Genomic DNA, 23,730 nt, shown 5'->3' on the forward strand with positions numbered 1-23,730 from the left:
CCTTGAGATCACATTTAACCATCTGGGATGGGTTTGAGACATCTTATATTCCTTTGAAATGCCCGGCAGGGAACATCAGGTTAAACTGATTAGCAGTTAGACACACAGGATGGCCATTATCTGTTGGAGGGAGATGAAATTGGGGAGATGCGAACCACAACAATTTTGATGCATCTAGGGTTGGATTTCTAAAAGGAGTGCATATGAATTCAGGACAAGCCAAAGCCTAGTTGTAAATAGTGTGTGGAGAAGGAAGACAGCTCAGTGAGAAGGAAGCAGGCAGGATTCAAGGCAGTGACAAAGTTATGATCTCTACTCAATGGGGTAAGATAATTCCTTGTTCTTTGATAATTACCGTTTAAATACTTGCACACTTAATCCTTGCTTTTGTTCAAATAAAAGATCATTACTATAAGCAATTGGTGTCAGGTTGAAATAGTATGCTTCTATGTACCAAGGACTTGGAAGCAAACATAAAAGCTGTGGCTAAGTAATATGGAATGTTAAGGGAGAGAAACATGAACCAGATGGTTTGGCCTCTTCAAAACATATGAAAATTGACCATCTAGAACTTCTGACACATGACACAAAGTCGTTTGAAAGATTGGAAGAGATTCATTTGACCCAGTTAAACCTTAACTGGACATTGAAGTTAGAACCTGGAAAAGGAGTTGTTCAGTGAAATTTAAGATATAAAGTGCCATTCCTTAAACAACAGCAGAATAGTTTGGTGGCTGTAAGCAGCTGAAACAGTTAGAGTTCAGTTAGAGTTAGTTAGTTCAGTTAGAGTTCAGAGATGAAGTCCCGTCTTCGCACTGAGGACACCATCCAACGTGTTGTGTGGCACTACCACCGTGCTAAATGGGATAGATTCAGAACAGATCTAGCAGCTCAAAACTGGGCATCCATGAGGCGCTGTGGGCCATCAGCAGCAGCAGAATTGTATTCCAGCACAATCTGTAACCTCATGGCCTGGCATATTCCTCACTCTACCATTACCAACAAGCTAGGGGATCAACCCTGGTTCAATGAGGAGTATAGAAGAGCATGCCAGGAGCAGCACTAGGCGTACCTAAAAATGAGGTGCCAACCTGGTGAAGCTACAACTCAGGACTACATGCATGCTAAACAGCGGAAGCAACATGCTATAGACAGAGCTAAGCGATTCCACAACCAACGGATCAGATCAAAGCTCTGCAGTCCTGCCACATCCAGTCGTGAATGGTGGTGGACAATTAAACAACTAACGGGAGGAGGAGGCTCTGCAAACATCCCCATCCTCAATGATGGCGGAGTCCAGCACGTGAGTGCAAAAGACAAGGCTGAAGCGTTTGCAACCATCTTCAGCCAGAAGTGCCGAGTGGATGATCCATCTCGGCCTCCTCCCGATATCCCCACCATCACGGAAGCCAGTCTTCGGCCAATTCGATTCACTCCACGTGATATCAAGAAACGGCTGAGTGCACTGGATACAGCAAAGGCTATGGGCCCCGACAACATCCCAGCTGTAGTGCTGAAGGCTTGTGCTCCAGAACTAGCCAAGCTGTTCCAGTGCAGCTACAACACTGGCATCTACCCGACAATGTGGAAAATTGCCCAGGTATGTCCTGTCCACAAAAAGCAGGACAAATCCAATCCTGCCAATTACCGCCCCATCAGTCTACTCTCAATCATCAGCAAAGTGATGGAAGGTGTCGTCGACAGTGCTATCAAGCGGCACTTACTCACCAATAACCTGCTCACCGATGCTCAGTTTGGGTTCCGCCAGGACCACTCGGCTCCAGACCTCATTACAGCCTTGGTCCAAACATGGACAAAAGAGCTGAATTCCAGAGGTGAGGTGAGAGTGACTGACCTTGACATCAAGGCAGCATTTGACCAAGTGTGGCACCAAGGAGCCCTAGTAAAATTGAAGTCAATGGGAATCAGGGGGAAAACTCTCCAGTGGCTGGAGTCATACCTGGCACAAAGGAAGATGGTAGTGGTTGTTGGAGGCCAATCATCTCAGCCCCAGGACATTGCTGGAGGAGTTCCTCAGGGCAGTGTCCTTGGCCCAACCATCTTCAGCTGCTTCATCAATGACCTTCCCTCCATCATAAGGTCAGAAATGGGGATGTTCGCTGATGACTGCACAGTGTTCAGTTCCATTCGCAACCCCTCAAATAATGAAGCAGTCCGAGCCCGCATGCAGCAAGACCTGGACAACATCCAGGCTTGGGCTCATAAGTGGCAAGTAACATTCGCGCCAGACAAGTGCCAGGCAATGACCATCTCCAACAAGAGAGAGTCTAACCACCTCCCCTTGACATTCAACGGCATTACCATCGCCGAATCCCCCACCATCAACATCCTGGGGGTCACCATTCACCAGAAACTTTACTGGATCAGCCATATAAATACTGTGGCTACGAGAGCAGGTCAGAGGCTGGGTATTCTGCGGCGAGTGACTCACCTCCTGACTCCCCAAAGCCTTTCCACCATCTACAAGGCACAAGTCAGGAGTGCGATGGAATACTCTCCACTTGCTTGGATGAGTGCAGCTCCAACAACACTCAAGAAGCTCGACACCATCCAAGATAAAGCAATAAATGCTGGCCTCGCCAGCGACGCCCACATCCCGTGAACGAATAAAAAAAAAGCAGAACAGTCAGGCAGAGTTAACTCAGACCAGAAAGGCAAATCATAAAGAGTTTTAAGAATGGAAATTATAGTATTTAACTGACAGAAGTAAAACTTGTGAATTATATCACCACAGTATTTAATCTCATGACTCCGAGCACAGTGTGAACATAAGAAATAGGAGCAGGAGTAGGCCATTTGTCCTCTCCAGGCTGTTCCACCATTCAATCAGATCATGACTGATCTTCGGCCTCAACTCCACTTTCCCGCCTGATCCCCAATCCCTTGGTTCCCCTACAGTCCAAAAATCTATCGATCTCAGCCTTGAATATAATCAATGACTCAGCATCCACAGCCCTCTGGGGTAGAGAATTCCAAAGATTCACAACCCTCTGCGTGAAGAAATTCCTCCTCATCTCAGTCTTGAATAGCTGACCCCTTATCCTGCGACTATGCCCCCTAGTTCTAGACTCTTTAGCCAGCAGAAACAATCTCTCAGCATTTACCCTGTCAAGCCCCCTCAGAATCTTATATGTTTCAATGAGATTGCCTCTCATTCTTCTAAACTCTAGAGAGTATAGGCCCATTCTACTCAATCTCTCTTCATAGGATAACCCTCTCATCCCAGCAATTAATCTAGTGAACTTTTGTTGCACCGCCTCCAAGGCAAGTATATTCTTCCTCAGATAAGGAGACCAAACTGTACGCAGTACTCCAGGTGAGGTCCCACTAATGCCCTGTACAACTGCAGTAAGATTTCCTTATTCTTGTACTCCAAACCCCTTTCAATAAAGGCCAACATGCCATTTGCTTTCCTAATTGCTTGCTGTATCTGCGCCCTAACTTTTTGTGTTTCTTGTACGAGGACACCCAAGTCTCTCTGAACACAACATTTAAGTTTCTCACCATTTAAAAAATATTCTATATTTCTATTCTTCCTCCCAAAGTGAATGACCTCACATTTCCCCACATTATACTCCATCTGCCACCTTCTTGCCCGCTCACTTAATCTGTCTATATCCCTTTGCAGACTGTTTGTGTCCTCCTCACAGCTTACTTTCCCACCTAGCTTTGTATCATCAGCAAACTTGGTTACATTACACTCGGTCCCTTCATCTAAGTCATTAATATAGATTGTAAATAGCTGAGGCCCAAGCACCGATCCTTGCAGCACCCCACTAGTTACAGCATGCCAACCTGAGAATGACCAGTTTATCCCTATTCTCTGTTTTCTGTCTGTTAACAAATCTTCTATCCATGCTAATATATTACCCCCAACTCCATCAGCCCTTACCTTGTGTAACAAGCTTTCATGTGGCATTTTATCGAATGCCTTTTGAAAATCCAAATATATTACATCCACTGGTTCCCCTTTATCTATCCTGGAGTTACATTCTCAATAAACTCTAATAAATTTGTCAAACACGATTTCCCTTTCATAAAACCATGTTGACTCTGCATAATCATATTATGATTTTCTAAGTGCCCTGTTATAACTTCCTTAATAATGGATTCCACCATTTTCCCGACCCCCGATGTCAGGCTAACTGGCCTGTTGTTCCCTGTTTTCTCTCTCCCTCCCTTCTTGAATAGCGGGGTAACATTTGCTACCTTCTAGTCCACTGGGACCGTTCCAGAATCTGGAGAATTTTGGAAGATCATAACCAATGCATCCACTATCTGCAGCCCCCTCTTTTAGAACCCTTGGATGGAGGCCATCAGGTCCAGGAGATTTGTTGGCTTTTAGTCCCATTAGTTTGTCCAGTACTTTTTCTCTAGTGATATTAATTGTTTTAAGTTCCTCACTCTCATTTACTCCTTGGTTCCCCACAATTTTTGGTCTGCTTTTTGTGTATTCTACTGTGAAGACAGATACAAAATATTTGTTTAATGCATCTGCCATTTCCTGATTCCCCATTATAATTTCTCCTGTCTCAGCCTCCAAGGGACCAACTTTTACTTTTTCTACTCTCTTCTTTTTTACATACTTGTAGAAGCTCTTACAATCCGTTTTTATATTTCTTGCTGGTTTACTTTCATATTCTATTTTCTCCCTTTTTATCAATTTTTTGGTCGTCCTTTGTTGGTTTCTTAAACTCTCCCAATCCCTAGGCTTATTACTCTTCTTGGCAACATTATAAGCCTCTTCTTTCAATCTAATACTCTTCTTAACTTCTTTAGTTAGCCACGGATGGATCACTTTCCCTGTGGAGTTTTTATTTCTCAATGGAATGTGTTTTTGTTGAGAATATTGAAACATTTCTTTAAATGTTTGCCATTGCTTTTCAACTGTCAAACCCTTTAATTTAATTTTCTAGTCTACCTTTGACAACTCACCCCTCATACCTATGTAATTGGCTTTATTTAAGTTTAAGACTCTAGTTTCTGACTTAAGTATATTACTTTCAAACTCAGTGTGAAATTCTATCATATTACGATCACTCTTCCCCAGAGGTTCTTTTACTGTGAGATTACTAATTAACCCTATCTCATTGCATAATACAAGTTCTAAAATAGCCTTTTCCCTGATTGGTTCTATGACGTATTGCTCTAGGAAACCGTCTCAAATACATTCCATTTGTCTTCCAAACTATGTTTGCCAATTTGATTTGCTCAGTCTATATGCAGATTAAAGTCCCCCATGATGACGGCATTTCCTTTGTTGAAGCTCCCATTATTTCATGATTAATGCACTGTCCAACGGTATTGCTTCTATTAGGGGGCCTATAAACTACTCCCACCAGTGTTTTCTACCCCATGTTATTTCTAATTTCCACCCATATTGATTCTATTTCCTGATCTCCCAAGCCAAGATCCTTTCTCACCACTGTTCTTATGTCATCATTTTTTATTAGGGCTATTCCCCCTCCTTTTCCATTCTGCCTGTCTTTTCTAAATGTCATGTACCCTGGAATATTTAGTTCCCAATGTTGGTCATTTTGCAACCATGGGCTCAATTTTCAAATTAAAAAATGGGTGGGTTGGGGCGGGGGGGGCACTGAAAATTGCCTCCATTTCAGACCCGCCCCCAACCCACCTCCAACCCATCCATTTCCGGTTTTCACCAGGGCGGGACGAGGAGCGGGCGACCAACCTGCTGCTAGGAGGAGGGTAAGGCCTTTAAACCATTCAAGGAGGCTTCAGGCCTCCATTTTTCACTAATTCCTCGGATTTCCTGGGATTCCCGGGCCTTCTGTTTCACGCCTTTTGAAAGGAGGAGAGAAGCCCCGAGACTAACAGGTAAGTGTCTAGAAAGGCACAGCTTGTGGGCCCGGAGGAGCAGGAGTGCTTCCCCCAGGCCCAACAAGCCTATCTGCATCGATCCTCCAATGATCGCGGCCCCCGACCCTTCACCCCCGATCCCGATACTCCCCCGACCCTGATCACCCGAACCCCGACCCTGATCCCCGACCCCCTCCACCGACCCCCAACCCCGATCCTCCCCCGACCCCCAATCCCCTGACCCTGATCCTCCCCCCACTCCGATCCTCCCACCCCCGACCCCGATCCTCCCCCCCCACTCCGATCCTCCCATCCCTGACCCCAATCCTCCCCCCACCACTCCGATCTCTGGCCCTTCCCCTCAATGATCGTAGACCCCTGCGATGACCCCGATCCCGGCACCCCCCCCATGACTGACCCCCAATCCCATCCCCCATGATTCGCGACTACCCATGCCCACCCATTCCCTTTGCCCACCCATGTCCCCCTGTGCCCTCCTCCCAATCCATACAAACAAAGACTTATTACCTGAAGTCCTCTCCCTGGTTGGTCTCCCGTCCAACTGAGACCAGCTTGTCAATCAGCCGGTCAGTCGGATGGGAAACAGACAAAAAAAACAAAAGACATCATTATGTCTTGCTGACCTCAATTTGACCCCCCGCCCCCTTCCCGCTCAGTTTTAAATCATCCCCCAACGTCTCTGTAATGGCTATTAGGTCAAACCCATTTACCTCTATTTGTGCAATTAATTAATCTGTCTTGTTACGAATGCTCCATGCATTCAGTTAAAGAGCCTTTAATTTTGACTTTTTAAACCATTTTTTCCTGCTTTGACCTTACTTGTTGTTGTTCTATTATTGGTAAACTCTCTGTCCCTTCCTGCCACACTCAGCTTATCTTTACCCAAGTCACTACACTGTTCTATTGTCTTAACATTTCTCAATAGATTTTTAAATTTCCTCTCACCTGACTCCCCACCCCTCCCGCCCTTTTAGTTTAAAGCCCTATCTCCAGCCCTAGTTATTTGATTCGCCAGGACGCTGGTCCCAGCCCGGTCATTCATATATAAATGGCAATCTCAGATTGAATCAATCTATTATGTTTTTAGATAACTTTCCTATGCTGTAGATGAGATATGACTATACACAAATTATGTTTGTACCTATAGCAACTTATGTTCTGTTGGCAATAATAACCTCTATCTAAGTGGTAACAAACGCTCAACCTAAGTGCTAACTGTAAACTCAATGCTTAACTTAATGCCCACTGTAAACTCAATGCTTAATTAAATGCCTGCTATAACACCAATGCTTTATCTTACGAAAATGATAGTTGTGTAAATTAGTAATAGTTACAACAGCTGTGTTTAATAACTCTGGCACAAGGCAGTTAGCTCTCTTAACTCCATTGTACTGTAATTCTATGTTAATTGGCTTGGGTGTAACTATTAAATTACTCTTGACTAGGGATGTAAGACAGGTCAATGGCAAGCTAAATTGTCATCTTATAAACCTTTGATGTACATGGTAGAAATCAGATCTAGTTTGTATATACAAAGATTGACCCAATACCTCTGAATTTCAGAAGTTCCGAGAGCATATACAGTACATATGGAATGCAATCAACCATCTACACGAGACAAGAGCTAGGTGATACGAGTACAAAACTAGTCAACCTTAACAAACGTGATTTTCAATTAGAAGATTCCTCCCCCCACCACAGAGAAGTAACTGTTTCAACTAAACTCCTAGCTAAAGCAGGAAATGTGTTTGTTTAAAGGAATTTTAAACAAACAGATGGATGGACGTCTGGTTAGAAATAGGTCTGAAGTTTAGGAGGATATGTACAAATAGAAATGGTCAAATACTGTGTGAAATATAATAGTTCCTGAAGTCCCAATACTTTAGAAATATATTTTGAAAGAAGATAACAAACCAGAGATGCGTACCATAAGTAAGATTACAATAGTTTTCTGGAAATTTGTTCGTGCTACTTTTTTCTGGGAGAAGGTGTGCAAGGAGAAACTTTGCAGAACCATTTCTCAAGGGATGAGGTGAATTGAATATGGAGCATTATAGGCTGGAGTGGTTTGATGGGTCTCGTGCCTTTTCTCACTGCACGTATTCACCACATTTGGGATGTGACCCAAGGAGACCACTGAAGAGGCAAAAGAAACCAAAATGGTCTAATTTTGCTTTTACTGTACTGTGCACATGTTTACATTCATAAAAAACTCGTAGTTTAACACAAAATACTGTAAATGTAAGACAAAACAAGCAGCCAGGCCAAGGGTTCATCTTTAGTACTAACATTAAGCAGACTTTGTCATGTTTAGCGCAACTCTGGAGCCAGGCAGCTGCGGGGTTCTTGTTAAGTTTTTTGAGTAAAGCCCAGGCACGGTGCAGCAAAGCTCACAATGCATCCAGGAATCTTCCAACACCATTCAGCCCAGCAGAATACACTCCACCAGTGCTGTGATTAGAAAGGCTAAGAAATTGTCCCAGTGATCACTGTGAATCTTTTTAATATACAATGGAGCCTACTTGAGGTCGTTATCTGATTCATGGTGCCAAATGTTGTTGGTTGGGTAACATTTAATAATAACAGTAAGACATGTGCCTGAGCACTACATCTCACAGCTTTTATAATCACTGGAAAGGGCATCTTCAAACATATTGTAAACTCATGTCTAAATGTCAGTTGTATAACACTGGTGCTGGCAATATTTAATCCCAATAATTCACGCTTGTGTACAAAGATAATTTAATATCATGTAAATTAATGCAAACAAATGCAGAAAATGCTAATAGATGCTTTCAAGTTTTTTTTCACATGTGTGAAGGTCAGCAGTCTAGGTTTTGCTTCTGATTCTCTAATATCTGCCGTAATGACCACCGTGCTGTTACACAGCGAACAGTCTTTAAACATGAACAAAATATATTATGGTATAAAGGCCAATGTGTTGACATCTATCTGTGATGTACACTGCAAGGACTATCTTTACTGCATTCATTCAGAAAAGAAAAAATGTGTTTTAACTGCTAATTAATATTTATTAATATGCAGATTGGCACATTTGAACTCCATGTTATGCTGGTATCTGAAATTTCCCTAAATTATTTTATAAATATGATGAATAGTAATCCAAGTGGAATGTGGGGCAGATTACAAAGTGTTTTTGTGTCTTCTCAATGTATACATTTAATGTTTTCACACATTTTTAAACAAAGTGCATGGTATGTATTGATAGGACATCATTAAAACAAAGAAAAATAATCACCATCAGGACCCTTATTAAAAAACAGCTGCAAAGAATTAACAATTAAATTGGATTATCATTTCTTTCTTTTTTAAATTTCGCTCTTTTTTCTCAAATGCTCAGCCCTGATCACCAATAGAGGAGCTGCCTTCAAGGAGTTTCAGAGTGGGACAGTGTGAGAGAGGCTCAATCATCTTAGTTCTTTAAGACTTGATTTTTAAAAAGGGATTCTGAAGTCAAGCTCCCTCTTTATTAGCTTTAAATAACTATAGCTTGGTAATTAGGCCATGCGATATTAGTGTTAAGTAGTTTATTTTAAGTGAGTTAATGGCACTGTTAAAATAGTAAAGTGATGTCATACAAAGGTGCTAAATGTTCATGCATTAATAAAAAGTAATTTCTAGGTTCATTTTCAAAGTAACTACTGGTAATCATTTCAGTGCAGCTTCCAATAACTGCCACTATGAAATCGGATTTCCTCCGCTTCCTATTTGCAACAAAATTGCAGACTTGTTATTTATCCTTGAATTTATGATTTCATTATAAATAGCAGAGGAAATCTTCCCACCACAATTATAGTGCATGTTTAGAAAGCATTTGATCATGTAGTAAGCACAAAGGCAACTCATGATATCTGGAGGCAGAGTAGAAGATGGGCAACAGTTCTGGAAAGATCACTTTGTATGGTATGATTGGATCTTAAACAAACTCTGCCAAAACATACCATCCCCACGGGAATCTTACCTCGTACAAGTAATCAAAAAGCTCTAATATCGTTAAAATGCTAGCACCAATAAACAAGCCCATCTGGCCGCCAATGTCACCTGCAAAGGAGAAAACACTGTCAGCAAAAATGATACTTCTACAGAGGAGAGGCTGCAACTTCTATTTGTACAAGTAAATGGTTACAAATATCTTAATACTAACCCTCCCTAATGCATTAGTGGATAAATGCTTGGCCCAGTCCATCCTGAAACATTCAGATGAGGAAAATTGCAAGTTTCATCCCTGGTCTGATGGGAGCTACAGTAGGCTTCAGTGCCCATGGACTATGGAGGAGAAAAATGAGTCAAGCTCCCCATTGCTAACTGCTACCCAGTAATCCCTGCTGGAAAGGTCATGCGCGCAAAGGTCAGGTGAGGCCAGGATTGGGCTCAGCTGTGGTACTCTCCACATTTGAATAGTTACTGACTCTGGGCTCATACATTAAAAATGGCAACTTGAGTGGGGTTCAGGAGGGCTGATAGCATGAAGAGAATGGAACCCTAGCACGTGTCAATGGTATGTGGCTTCAGGAGAGAAGCAGAGAAAAATGGGGGGTGGGGGAGAATTCTTAATACACAGGGTTTTATTTAAAAATTATATTTTAATACTAACTCCTTGCAAAAATGTTCATGCCTTTTTTTTGTTCTACATATTTTAATTATTAAATGACGCCATTCACAACAAAGATTCTGAACAGCAGTAATCCATTGTGGAGAAACAAAATATGCCCATGGCCACCAACGGTGATGTACAAAACACAGATGGATATCAGCACAGTAATTGCTGCTTTCAGTTGAAAGAAAAACCTTTGCAGCTTGTGAACTGCACTGCATGTTCATTGTCTGTACAAATTCAAAGTCTGCTCTGCCTGCTGTGCCAGTATTGGCCAGCACAGGCTGGATATCACAACTTCAAAAAAAATACAAAGCACACCTAGTAAAAGTTAGAATGCTTATTAATATTAGATATGTTGGTTTGATTAATATTAGTAATGATAGTAAAATTAGTAAAGCTAGGAATCTTAGGTAGTAATTTCAACAAATATACTGATATCCCTAACATGGGTGACAAGTAGGTTATATGGTTACTAAGGTTAATAATGTTCGCAAGGTTAACTAAATTAATTAAGGTAGAAAGCCACGCAGTACACTTAGTCAGATAATGTGTGCTGATCTCCCTCTGCATTCCCTTTTTATTTTTGCAAAATTTCTGCAATTTAATCACTTTTTATGCCAAAATATGTCTTGGTCACCCTGATAAAAGAACAGGAGGAAGATGGCAACACAAAAGTAACCAAATTCAGAACTGGGCCCTCAGACTTATTGCGATAAGCTTGCAGCCTAGCAAGGCAAACTCAATTTCACTTGAAAGGTGCACTGCTGTGCATCGTAAAATGGAGGCAGTACGGAATAAAATGATTTCTGAGCTGAACAAAAATATGTTCGTAATTATTCGCATGAATGAACAACATGACATCTAATGGCTTCTGCATGATTGAGACACAGCGCATGTGTCTGTTTCCAATAATTAAATAAAAGATTGGTGTTTAAATCAGTCACTGTTCCAAAAGCAATTTGGAGATATCTTAGGGAAAGAACTGCCAAATTATATAACATCTGAGGTCCAATTTTTCGTGGCGCTACCATTGATGTGGAGCCACTGATCTTACTGTGAAACCCTCCAATGGCAGAGAAGGGCCTTGGGCAGTTGGCATCTCATGTCCACCTGCAAGGGAAGTCAGCATTGAATACCAGTGAGGGTGACGGCACCTCGAAGGAGTGCAGACCTGTGCATGGCACCATTGGGCAAAGGACTGCACAGGGGGGCACAATGAAGTATAGAAATGCAATAGTCATAGGGGATTTGATAGTCAGGGGGTCAAACAGTAGTTTCTGTGACCACCACATAATAAGCTTGTCAGCAAAATTGAAGGCCGTAGAATAAAAAGGGCAGCGGCAGCATGGATACGAAATTGGCTAAGGGACAGGAAACAGAGAGTAGTGGTGAACGGTTGTTTTTCAGACTGAAGGAAGGTATACAGTGGTGTTCCCCAGGGGTCAGTACAAGGACTGCTGCTTTTTTTGCTATATATTAATGACTTGGACTTGGGTGTACAGGGCACAATTTCAAAATTTGCAGATGACACAAAACTTGAAGGGTAGTAAACAGTGAGGAGGACAGTAATAGACTTCAAGAGGATATAGACAGGCTGGTGGAATGGGCAGACACGTGGCAGATGAAATTTGATGCAGGGAAGTGCGAAGTGATACATTTTGGCAGGAAGAACGAGGAGAGGCAATATAAACTAAATTGTACAATTCTAAAGGAAGTGCAGGAACAGAGAGACCTGGGGGTATATGTGCACAAATCTTTGCAGGTGGCAGTACAGGTTGAGAAAGCAGTTAAAAAGCATACGGGATCCTGGGCTTTATAAATAAAGGCATAGAGTACAAAAGCAAGGAAGTTATGTTGAATCTTTATAAAACACTTGTTCGGCCATAACTGGAGCAGTGTGTCCAATTCTGGGCAGCGCACTTTAGGAAGGATGTGAAGGCCTCAGAGACGATGCAGAGAAGATTTACTAGAATGGTTCCAGGGATGAGGGACTTTAGTTACATGGATAGACTGGAGAAGCTGGGGTTGTTCTCCTTAGAGCAGAGAAGGTTGAGAGGAGATTTGATAGAAGTGCTCAAAATCATGAAGGGTTTAGATAAAGTAAATAAAGAGAAACTGTTCCCATTGTCGGAAGGGTTGAGAACCAAAGGACACAGATTTAAGGTGATTAGCAAAAGAACCAAAGGCGACATGAGGAAAAACTTTTTTACGCAGCAAGTAGTTATGATCTGGAATGCATTGCCTGAAAGGGTGGTTTTCAAAAAGGAATTGGATAAATATTTGAAGGGAAAAAATTTGCAGGGTTATGTAGAAAAGAGCGTGGGAATGGGACTAACTGGATTGCTCTTACAAAAAGCCGGCATGGGCGCAATGGGCCGAATGGCCTCCTTCTGTGCTGTAATGATTCTAAGTGTGCCATGCAGCTTTAGCACAATGAAAAAGTATGCATAAAAGAACTTGAAATGGTATCTCCCAGAGTGCATCCCCATCTTAGGTTTGTGCCATTGTTGATAGACCCCCACACAAGAACTGTGTGCAGTAGTGAGGAGCACATGTATTATTGCCTTGCTCTAGATACCAGAAAACTTTTTCCTTATTTCAAGGACCTGAGTGACTGCATGGCCTCAGTTGGCATCCCCCTTTGCAGTTTGCAAGTATATCTCTAACTGTTGGATAGTCTTCGCTCCCAAAAAGGGCTTCCGTTTTTGGTGCATCTCCTGCAGCAGGACATTTACCTCTTCAACATCAAAAGAAACACAACTGCCCATGCATCTCAGTTGTGGCATTGTGATCCATTACTCCACTTTTCTATTCCCATCACAACTTCCTCTTTAATAGCTAGTTGCAGCCCTTTAACAGCTGCTGCTTTTATGGATTTCTGTTCCCTAATGACATCTGCTACAGGTCAAACTCTCTGGGCAAGCTTTACGTGCACCAGTGGCCTATTTAAATTAGAGGTAAGGATTCCCATTGAAAAATTGCAGGTATAGGCCTAGCCTGTGCATTGGAACAGGTCAACAACATTTTTCCCCATTATCGAAACTTTGGGGTTCTAATGCCACCTTGAGGTCTGTGCAGATACTCCCTAAGAGCATCTAAGGTCTATCTCAGCTGATTCAGAATTGTCTGTGCATCTGAAGAAATGCATCTCGGATGAAATCTGGAGCTGGAGGTTGAGAGGGCAGGAACCTGAGTGGAGGGAGAGGCGGCTGCTTGACAACTCTTTTCTTTCTCGTATAAAGAAAGCAAAAGATCAGTTCAACTTTGTCAGAAACAAAGCAAACTCCTTCAGTTAGTTCCACACCTGTGTAATGCAGAATCAAATACCTTCTTATTTGTTGGAGTGCAATTATCACATACTGGAAGAAATTTCAAGCAACTGACATCCTAGGCTAAGTCAGCATGTGAAATATGCATCCCTGAGCCAAGTTGCCTTTGTTATGTCCTTTACAAAGGACTGATACTTGAAGCTTTCAAAGATCTAAAGAGCTTTTAAACAGGGATAATTCTGGGCATGTGAAACATTTAACCTGTAGCAATGATATCAGGAGAAACAGTTTTCTCAGATGTTGAGCTGTAAAATTACATTGACCTTTGAGACAAACCACCAAGTCAGTCATGTGTGTTCTCTGATAACCTGTGTCTTGTGGAGAGCTTTTAGAATTTGTTTGAGTTTACTGTTTGGTTTCAGATGAGCACAGATAGGATTAATTTTGACGCTTTACTCATGGTGCTAAGGCACTCCATCAATATTTCACCCTCAGGAGTGTAGTGGAGACCTCATTGCTGTCTCCAAAATATTAGTTATAAACAACTCACACTTATATAGGGCCTTTCATGATCGAAGGATGTTCCAAAGTGATTCAGAACTAATGAAGTACTTTCGAAGTGCAGTCACCATTGTTATGTAGGCAAATATGCAAGCCAATTTGCACACAGCAAGGCCCCACAAATGGCATATGAAATAAACGATGAGTTCATCTCTTTTGGTGGTGTTAGTTAAGGAATGGATTTTGGTCAGAACACTGGGAGAACTTCTCAGTCGCCTTCAAATAGTGCCAGGAATCTTTAACATCCATCTGAACAGGCAGATGAAGCCAGTCTCGATTTAGCATCTCATCAGAAGCCTACAGTGATGACATGTGTTATGATGCCTCTTGAAATAAGTGACGCTTGAATCTCCTTTGCTCCATCATCTGGTGATCTTCTTACTCCTTCATAATGGCATACAAGTGTATGCCCGTAGGGAATGGCATACCTGCTCCTGACTCTGGATAGGGGGGTCTTAAAACCTTCCAGTGGTCTAACATGGTGGGAAATAGTCAGAGGCAAGTCCAGGCATGTGTAGGCAGAATGGAAAAAAAAATTAAATAGTATTTGCCAGCTGCAGAAATCTGTATTCAAAACCTCCAGACTCTTCTGTGTCATAGACTCCTCAAATCTAGCTGCATCATCTGACCCTGACAGCTGCTGCACCTCATATATCTCAGTCTAACTTACCTAGAATGCATTAACAATGCAAACCCAGGAAACTCGCAGCTGCTATGCTAAATTTGCTTCACTTTTGACATATGCGCATGAGGTCAGTGGGGAGGCAACGTGCAGATTGCGGGAAGGCTCAAAAGGTGCGAGGAAACTCTAAGACTAGCATTTTAATGGTGAAAATTTCCACCCAAATTTCCTGCCGAGAAAAATTTTATGCATTGTAAACGGTGAGAAAACTCATCCCCATGGAATATTTATTTTGTGAATAAAGGAGGCAGAATTAGCCTCGAGTCATATTGGGACACAATGATAAATTGCTCATGCCATCTTCAAAAGAAAAGTGTATCAGTATAGATTTTTGATGGTGAAAGGGTTAATCAAAACTCTGTGCTTTGCTTCCCCTCAGTGAATGTTTATGGTCTGTTATCATTTAAGATCTGTTGTTACTTTCTAATATTACCGCACCAGAAGGTGCTCTAATGCTGCAGGAAATGAGTAATGTTCTGTGACGGGATTGTATTTATAGCTTTCTAAAGAAATGGAAGTTGGCCTCTGTTGGCTAGGAAAGGCCAATTGCGCTTTTTAAGTTGGCACTAATGGGCACTCAACGCAGCTCATTAAATCCGATCACTCACCAAGTAAGCCTGCAACTTCATATGCTTTCTTCTGTTCAATAGTTTCATAGTTCAGGGCTTCAAAGAAGACATCCAGCACTAAAATATTCTCCCTGCAACAAAAAAAAAGTACAAAAAGCAAATTAAGGGCTCAATTTTAAAAGGGCGGCAGGATAGCAACATGTGGGAGGGGGGAGGGGTCAATGGGCACATGGCAAACCCAGATAATAAAACTTACCTTTCCCCACACGATCATGACTTAATTGGTGGCCATTAATCTTGTTTCTGGGTTTGCCGTCCTAGAGCTGCGCAGTGGGCGGACTGCGCACCCGTATGACAGTCAGCTGGAGCGACTGGATTTAAAGGGCCATTGCTCCAGTGGATTTTGCTGGAGCAAAGACCAAGAAGACACAATGGGACAGCAGAGGGGCAAGGCTGCTCCAAGATTCAGCGATGCCTCATTTCTGCTGCTATTGGCCGGGGTGGTGAGGAGGAGAGAACTATTTTACCCAGCCAACAGGAGGAAGCGCCCTGCCTCTGCCACCAAGAAGGCCCAGCTCGAGGTGCCAGAGGAGGTCACCAGCAGAAGCAACATATCCCGCACCTGGGTTCAGTGCAGGAAGCGTTTCAATGACCTAACCAGGTCAGCAAAAGTGAGTACACTTACTGATTCTCCTGCATTCCTTGTTGCACATCACCACTCCCCTCCCCCCCAACTCATTCTGCACTGCCAAGACTACTCCATCACATCACTCCTCACACCCATTTAAGGCTCATCCTCAACTTACCTTCACTTCATGAGCACTTCCTCACCTCCCCATGTGACCCCACCACTGCCACTCACCCCAATCCTGATCCAATATGATGTCTCTGTCTCATACTCACCCTCTGATGCACCTCTTTCACAGTCAGCCTCACCCAAAGCAATGCGTTCGTTGGTTGGCTACTTCACCCTCACTCACTCACATGTCTGTACTTTCTCTTCTTCCAGAAGAGAGCACAAAATGCGTGCGAGAGGGCGAGGACTGGAGGGGGGCCACAACAAATAGTGGTCCTCACAGAGGCGGAGGAGGAGGCCCTGCAGATTAGCTGCACTCTCGAGTGCCTGTCTGCTGGGTCTCCGAGACTGGCACCCCACAAACATCTGGTGACACAACTTTAACATTCATCACATACAACATGAATTGATGTTAACAATGATTGGCATGTTGAGCACCTCAGTATGCTCATCGCAACATGACACATCTGTGATGATGCTTAATATTGCCTACCGTTCTCTTCCAGGCCCTTAAACGACCACAGTGACGGCAGAGGGCGATTCCTCAGAGGACCCGCCGGTCTCTGAGGGCGCACCGTCACATCTTAGCGAGTCATCCACCAGCACGGTGACTCCTAGTAGTTAGTTAGTTGGGTTGGCACCTGGTGAGTCACCACACATAAGTGAGCACGAGCAGACATTGGTGGCAGGGGCAGCTGTGCAGAGTCCGCGTCGGTGGGTGCACTCCTGTCTAGGCTCTGCTCAGCTGGACACAGATGCTGAACCCCGGGGGCAATCCTTTAAAAGGAGAATGATGGAGGGACAGCAGCATATTTGTGAAGTACTGGAACAGGTGCCACGCACACTCCCCACAATAGTTCAGAGGATGGAGGAGTCCAATTCCTGCATGAGTGGAATGGTGGCACAGGTACGTGAGGGAATCTCTGAGATAGTGTCGCACGTAACTGCTGAAATGTCTGAGATAGTCTTGCAGGTAAGTGCGGGAATGTCTGCGATGAAGAGAAGGCCAGCCTCCATTGAGCTTCAAGCACGGCTCACAAATGAGCTCATTTAGGCCTTGACAATGGCCGTGCGGACTCAGGGTGAACAATGTTCTACTGCCTTGAACAGGCTGACAGATACTTTAGAAGGCATCACACATGTCCTCCAAACTGTTGTCCAGCAGGGTGGTAGGAGTGATGTGGACCTGCTCCAGGAGATGGATGATGGCTAAAGGGGACATGGAAGTGGGGACACCACTCAAAGCGCTCCCACATCTCACTCGTTGCCCCCCTCTCAACCAGTATCCGCAATGCTGTCCCCTCTCCAGGTGGCAAAGTCAGCCCCTGCACAGATGCAGGTGGAGCAGTCTTTGGAGGGGCCCTCATGGGCTCCAAAAACCAGAGGGTGTAGGCTGAAAGCATCTAAGCAGTCCTGCCATGCACATGAGCAACCTGCCACTACCTCTGCTGCAGCCACAGGGGATGCGCCAAGTAGAAGCGGTAGGAAGAGAAAGGCTAAGGATTTGTGATCACGAAGGGGATGCACAAGGGTGTCTGATAGACTGTCATGTTTTTCATTTATATTTGGTTTATGTTAAAGTCACATTAAATGTTATCATTCTCACCACTACTGCCACGTCTTGCCCATTCTTGACTCGCTTTTGTGATAGCACCCTTTCACGTGCTTCACCATGAACGGCAACACTTGATGCCACCCAGTGGGTCACTTTACAGTGGGTGTATGTGTAATTGCAGGACTGTTTTGTGCAGCGAGGGGCTGGTGTTGGCACTGGTCTTTCCAGGTGGTGTGAGGACTGGACTTTTCTCACTTTCTGATTTTACGAGAACTGTTCACATATGAGTGACTCCTTGGCCTCACGAGCAGCCAGCTGAGCCGCTGCTCTGCCCATGGGTTCGTGCTCCTCCTCCTCTTCCTGCTCCTTCTCAATGTGGATGATGATGAGGGGATGGGGCATCATCAACCAGTATCCCTCTCTGTTGCGCCATGTTGTGCAGATCACAACACACTACTTTAATGTTACCCACTTTCACTGGTGCGTATTGAAGCGCTCCCCCAGAATGATTGAGGGACCAAAATTGCATCTTTAGCAACCCTATCGCATGTTCAATTGTAGACCTGGTAGCGATGTGGTTCTTGTTGTATCGATGCTGTTGCTCGCTGATGGGGTTCCTCAGAGGTGTCATTAGCCACGTGTGCAGGGGGTATCCCTAGTCCCCGAGGAGCCAGCCCTTAAGGATGTTCGGTTTGTGGAAGAGGGCAGGGATGTTGGCTTCCCTCAGAATGAACGAATCGTGGCAGCTGCCAGGGAATCTGGCGCACACCTGGTGCAAGAAATCTTTTGCGGTGGTCACAAACGAGGTGAGTGTTGATGGAGTGATACCCTTTCTGTTGCTGAACAGTCCTGGCTCGTGTGGAGGTGCTCAGATTGCGATATGCACGCAATCGATTGCACCCTGTACACGTGGGAAGCCAGCTACGGAGTGGAATCCCACTACCCTCTCAGTCTGGTTGAGGTCGTCCATGGGGAAGTTGACGTATTGCGAGGATCTGCGAAACAAGCTGTTGGTGACCTGCCTTATGCACTTTTGTGCAGACGACTGAGAGACCCCAGCAATGTCACCGGTGGCACCCTGGAATGATCCGGAAGTGAAGAAGTTGAGGGCTGTGGTGACTCTAACAGCAGGTAACGAGATGCCGCCAGGCCCAGCCGGGAGCAGCTCGGCATGAAGGAGGCTGCAGATGTCTGCGACCACCTGGCGACTCGCTCTCAGTCTCCGTATGCACTGCTCCTCAGAGGTCCATGAAGCTCAGTCTCAGTCTATAGATCCTGTGGCGAGGGTAGTGCCTCCTGCGACGTTGCTCCTTCTCTTGTTGTCCTCTGTGCTCTTGTGCAGGTGCCTGTGGCACAGCACTGTGTTGTGGAGCTCCAAGTGGCGGAAGTGCATGCCGTGCCTGGCAAGGATCGTGATGTTGCTCGTCCTTGGATGTAAGGGTGAATGCAGCCATCGCGCCACCCCATCCTGATGGTGTCAGTTTGAGGGGGTCCAAAAAGTTGGTAAATATGTGTAAACAGAACAATTCTGAGTGGAAACCAAGAATTCTCAGTCTAAACGCAAAGATCTCCCAGCCAAAAGTTTGTCTGGGAGAACTGAGTGCCCTGCTGCAATAACTCACCTTTTATCCCCATATGTCAAACAGACATTTAAATGTCCAAATGACTGCCAGCTGAATCACGACTCCTTCACCATGATGTGTTTTACACAGCACGGGAAACACTCTGAGGCAGCGTTGAAATCGCTTGCCAGCATAATTAATTACACTTGTGCACATTTCAAGTACTTTAAGTACCTGAATTGTTGGTTTAAATATCTTCCCGCCAGCTTTAATTGCCGGTGGGACTTCTGGATTCGGGAACGGCATGCGGACCCAGATGACTCTGGGTCGTGTGCGTTCTTCAGCGGTTGCAGCCGGGATTCCTGCCCGCTCCAGAAGATCCCGATTATCTTTCCTCCCCCACCCCCAGACTTCTGTTTTAAAATTGAGCCCTAATTGTTTGTTGTGTAAAGGTGCTTGCGCAGGTGTGAGTGTGTATGTAAATGTACAAATATAGATGTAGACGTGAATGCATGAGTGTGCACATGTATGTAGGTGTGAGTGCATTTGTGTTTGTGCAAGTGCAGGTCAATGCTTGAAAATAAAGTGATTCCTATTTGTAATAAACTGTTTCTACATCACATTTCTGATACAGTACTGTGCCAAACTGCATCACATAGCCAGCGTTAGACTGTGTAGTACAGAGTTGGTGCACAAGTTTAAAGAATCCGACTATAAAATGCCTTTGTCAGTTCCTATGTAATTCTTTTCCATTCTTCACACCAAATCTGTTAGTGTCTCCCAGACACTTCAAGTAAATGGGGCATTATATAACAGAAGTGGCCAATTAATAGATATCTTCGTGGGAGATGAATTTATTCAATTTGGGTAAGGTAACAGTCCAATTGGAATTACTTTCTTCTAAGCTACCGGCTGTTAAAAAAAATTGAAATGGCTGTATTAGTGCTCGTAATCAGTAAGTGGCACTAAAAAGCTAGTGCTAACTTCTCTGTGGTGTCAATGCTACAGAAGCCTGCTGGCACTACCCATCTGGTGCATAGAATCTCACAGCACAGAAGGAGGCCATTCGGCCCATTGTGCCTGTGCCAGCTCTTTTGAAAGAGCTATTCAATTAGTCCCATTCCCCTGCTCTTTCCCCTTGGCCTTGCAATTTTCTCTCCTTCAAGAATTTATCCAATTCCCTTTTGAAAGTTGCTATTGAATCTGCTTCCACAACCTTTCACGCAATGCATTCCAGATCGTAGTAACTTGCTGCCTAAAAAAAGTGACAATCAAGAATCTTCATACTGAATCTCACTGGCTATGACTGTCCTGTCAGCATCATAATCACCAAAGTCACTGGTTTGCATGGAAAACCAGATCGAATCGCAAACCCCAAAATCCTGGAAACAATGCTGGAATCTCACACAATAAAAACAGAATTTGATTTAGTCACCATAAGCATTGGCCTTGGTAATCATGGCACTAATTCAAAGTAGTCAGCTGTAGGAAACTCTACTCTAATTTGGGAAGTTTATTTAAGTTTTAGCAAAACGACATGAAAATCATATATTGTACGAGTAGAAGACTCCATAATTCATGCCTTTGTTATTTGATAATTACAGAGTCTCCTTCATACCTAACAAACAACTTTTGGGACATTATTCACTATGGGAGCAGACATCCTCCTTTTGCTATTTGTGATGATTGTAAACATGAGTATAAAAACCTATGTAATATTCCACCTCAAATAGCAAACAAATTAAATTCCCCCCCGCATCTCTCAAGTATTTCAATTCCTGCATATTTTCTTTTAACCTCATATGTATTTAGATCTGTAGACCATTCATTTAGTGTCAGTGCATTCTGTTCTGCTAGCTGTGGTATGTAAGCAGTCCAATTCTGCATTGATAGTCAGAAGGGTGATGACCATCTAACAACACTATCAAGGTGGTGGTTATTTTAACATCTCTGTTCATCGAGCCATCTTTTCCAACAGTTCATTGACTGGCGAAACTTTGGCCTATTGAGACCTTGCTTCAAATTGAGCCAACAAGCTTTTGGGGTTGCGATTTCCACCCTTGTGTTATTCCAGATTCTACTATTACACATTTCAAAATTTCTTGGGAGTGGTAGGGTTCATTAAAATAATTTGACTTATCACTTTCATTCAAATGCTGAGTATTCAAACCATTCTGTAAAACCCATTCAAGGCTTCTCTTCAAGAAACTAAGTATTTCTATTTTACCGCATGAACGTTTTATTCCAAACAACCAATTATTCAAATGTTATTAGTATCTTTCATCACTTTGCACTCCACTGTGCATTACTGCTTCCCACCTGGTATTTTTCTACTCTGATAGAATTGAGTCAGTAGTGGTTTAGATGATCCCCTTCCGAACTTCCTATGTTTGAGATGTAAAACAGGAGTAGGCCATTTAGCCCCTCGAGCTGTTCCACCATTCAGTGAGATCATGGATGATCTGTGACCTAACTTCAGATAACCGCCTTAGCCCCATATCCCTTAATACCTTTGGTTAAGAAAAATCTATCAATCTCAGGTTTTAAAATTATCAATTGAGCTAGCACCAACTGCTGTTTGCAGAAGAGAGTTCCAAACTTCTACCACCCTTTGCGTGTAGAAGTGTTTCCTAATTTTACTCCTGAAAGTCCTGACTCTAATTTTTAGGCTATGTCCCCTAGTCCTAGACTCCCCAACCAGCGGAAATAGTTTCTGTCTACCTACTCTATCAGTTCCCCTTAATATCTTGAAAACTTCGATCAAATCACCCCGTAATATTCTAAATTCCAGGGAATATAACCCTTCTTTGTGTAATCCCTCCTCATAATTTAACCCATGGAGTCCAGGTATGATTCTAGTAAATCCATGCTGCACTCCCTCCATGGCCAGTATATCCTTCCTAAGGTGCAGTGCCCAGAGCTGAACACAGTACTCCAAGTGTGGTCTAACCAGCACTTTGTATAGCTGTAGCATAACTTCTACACCCTTGTATTCTAGTCCTCTAGATAGAAAGGCCAGCATTCCATTAGCCTTTTTGATTATTTTCTGTACCTGTCCATGACATTTTAATGTTCTATGTACATAGACCCTTAAGCCTTTTTGGACCTCCACTGTTTTGAGTTTTTCACCATTTAGCAAGTACTTTGATCTATCCTTTTTAGGTCCAAAGTGGATGACCTCACACATGCCTACACTGAAATCCATTTGCCACAATTTTGCCCATTCACTTAATCTATTAATATCTCTCGGTAATTTTATGCTTGCATCGACACTGCTTACAATGCTGCCTATCTTTGTGTCATTGGCAAACTTGGATATGTGACTCTCTATCCCGTCATCTAAGTCGTTAATAAATACAGTGAATTGTTGAGGCCCCAAAACAGATCCCTGTGGGACACCACTAATCACATCCTGCCAATTTGAGTAGCTGCCCATTATCCCTATTCTCTGTCTCCTGCCACTCACCCAATTTCATAACCAGGTCAATAATTTGCCCTCAATTCCATGAGCTTCAACTTTAGCTAACAGTCTCTTATGAGGGACTTTATCGATTGCCTTCTGGAAGTCCATATAAACAACATCCATAGATATTCCCCTGTCCACTACTTTGGTCAACTCTTCAGAAAATTCAATCAGGTTCATCAGGAACGACCTACCCTTTACAAATCCATGCTGGCTCTCTGATCAGCTGAAAATTTTCAAGGTGTTCAGTCACTCTATCCTTAATTATAGATTCTAGTAATTTCCCGACCACAGATTTTAGGCTAACTGGTCTATAATCCCTTGGTTTCCTTCTCTCGTCTTTCTTAAATAGTGAATTGATATGTGGAATTTTCCAATCTAAAGGAACGGTTCCTGAATCGAGAGAACTTTGGAATATTATAGTTAGGGCTTCTGCAATGTTCTCACCTACTTCCTCTAAAACCCTGGAATGGAAACCATCTGGTCTTGGAGATTTGTCACTCTTTAGTGCCATTATTTTCTTCATTACTGTTAATTTGCTTACATTAATTATGGTGAGTCCCTGTCCTTGATTCAAAATTAGTTTCCTTGGGGTGCTATCCTCTTCCTCTATTATAAATACTGATGCAAAGTAATTATTTAACATGTCCGCATTTCCTTATTTTCATTTACAATACCTCCATTATCAGTTTTTAAGGGGCCCACGTTGCTCTTGACCATCCCCTTTTTCCTAATATAATTTTTTTTAAAAATTGTGTTGATTTTGATATCCCTGAGACCTTGATTCAATAAA

The 23,730-nt window shown here is 43.3% G+C and overlaps 1 protein-coding gene across 2 annotated transcripts in view; it reads right to left on the bottom strand.

The window, feature by feature from the left end:
- Positions 1–23,730, bottom strand: part of LOC137299966 (acid-sensing ion channel 2-like) — an 848,183-nt gene that overhangs the window by 21,015 nt on the left and 803,438 nt on the right. For both annotated transcript variants that reach the window (XM_067969004.1, XM_067969003.1), the window contains 2 exons: positions 15,601–15,692; positions 9,845–9,924 (listed from right to left, as the gene is read on the bottom strand). In XM_067969004.1, coding sequence (XP_067825105.1) covers positions 9,845–9,924; positions 15,601–15,692 — 172 coding nt within the window. The remainder of the gene's footprint in view (positions 1–9,844; positions 9,925–15,600; positions 15,693–23,730) is intronic.

Source organism: Heptranchias perlo, chromosome 30 (genome assembly GCF_035084215.1).
Source record: "Heptranchias perlo isolate sHepPer1 chromosome 30, sHepPer1.hap1, whole genome shotgun sequence".
Lineage (NCBI taxonomy): Eukaryota > Metazoa > Chordata > Chondrichthyes > Hexanchiformes > Hexanchidae > Heptranchias > Heptranchias perlo.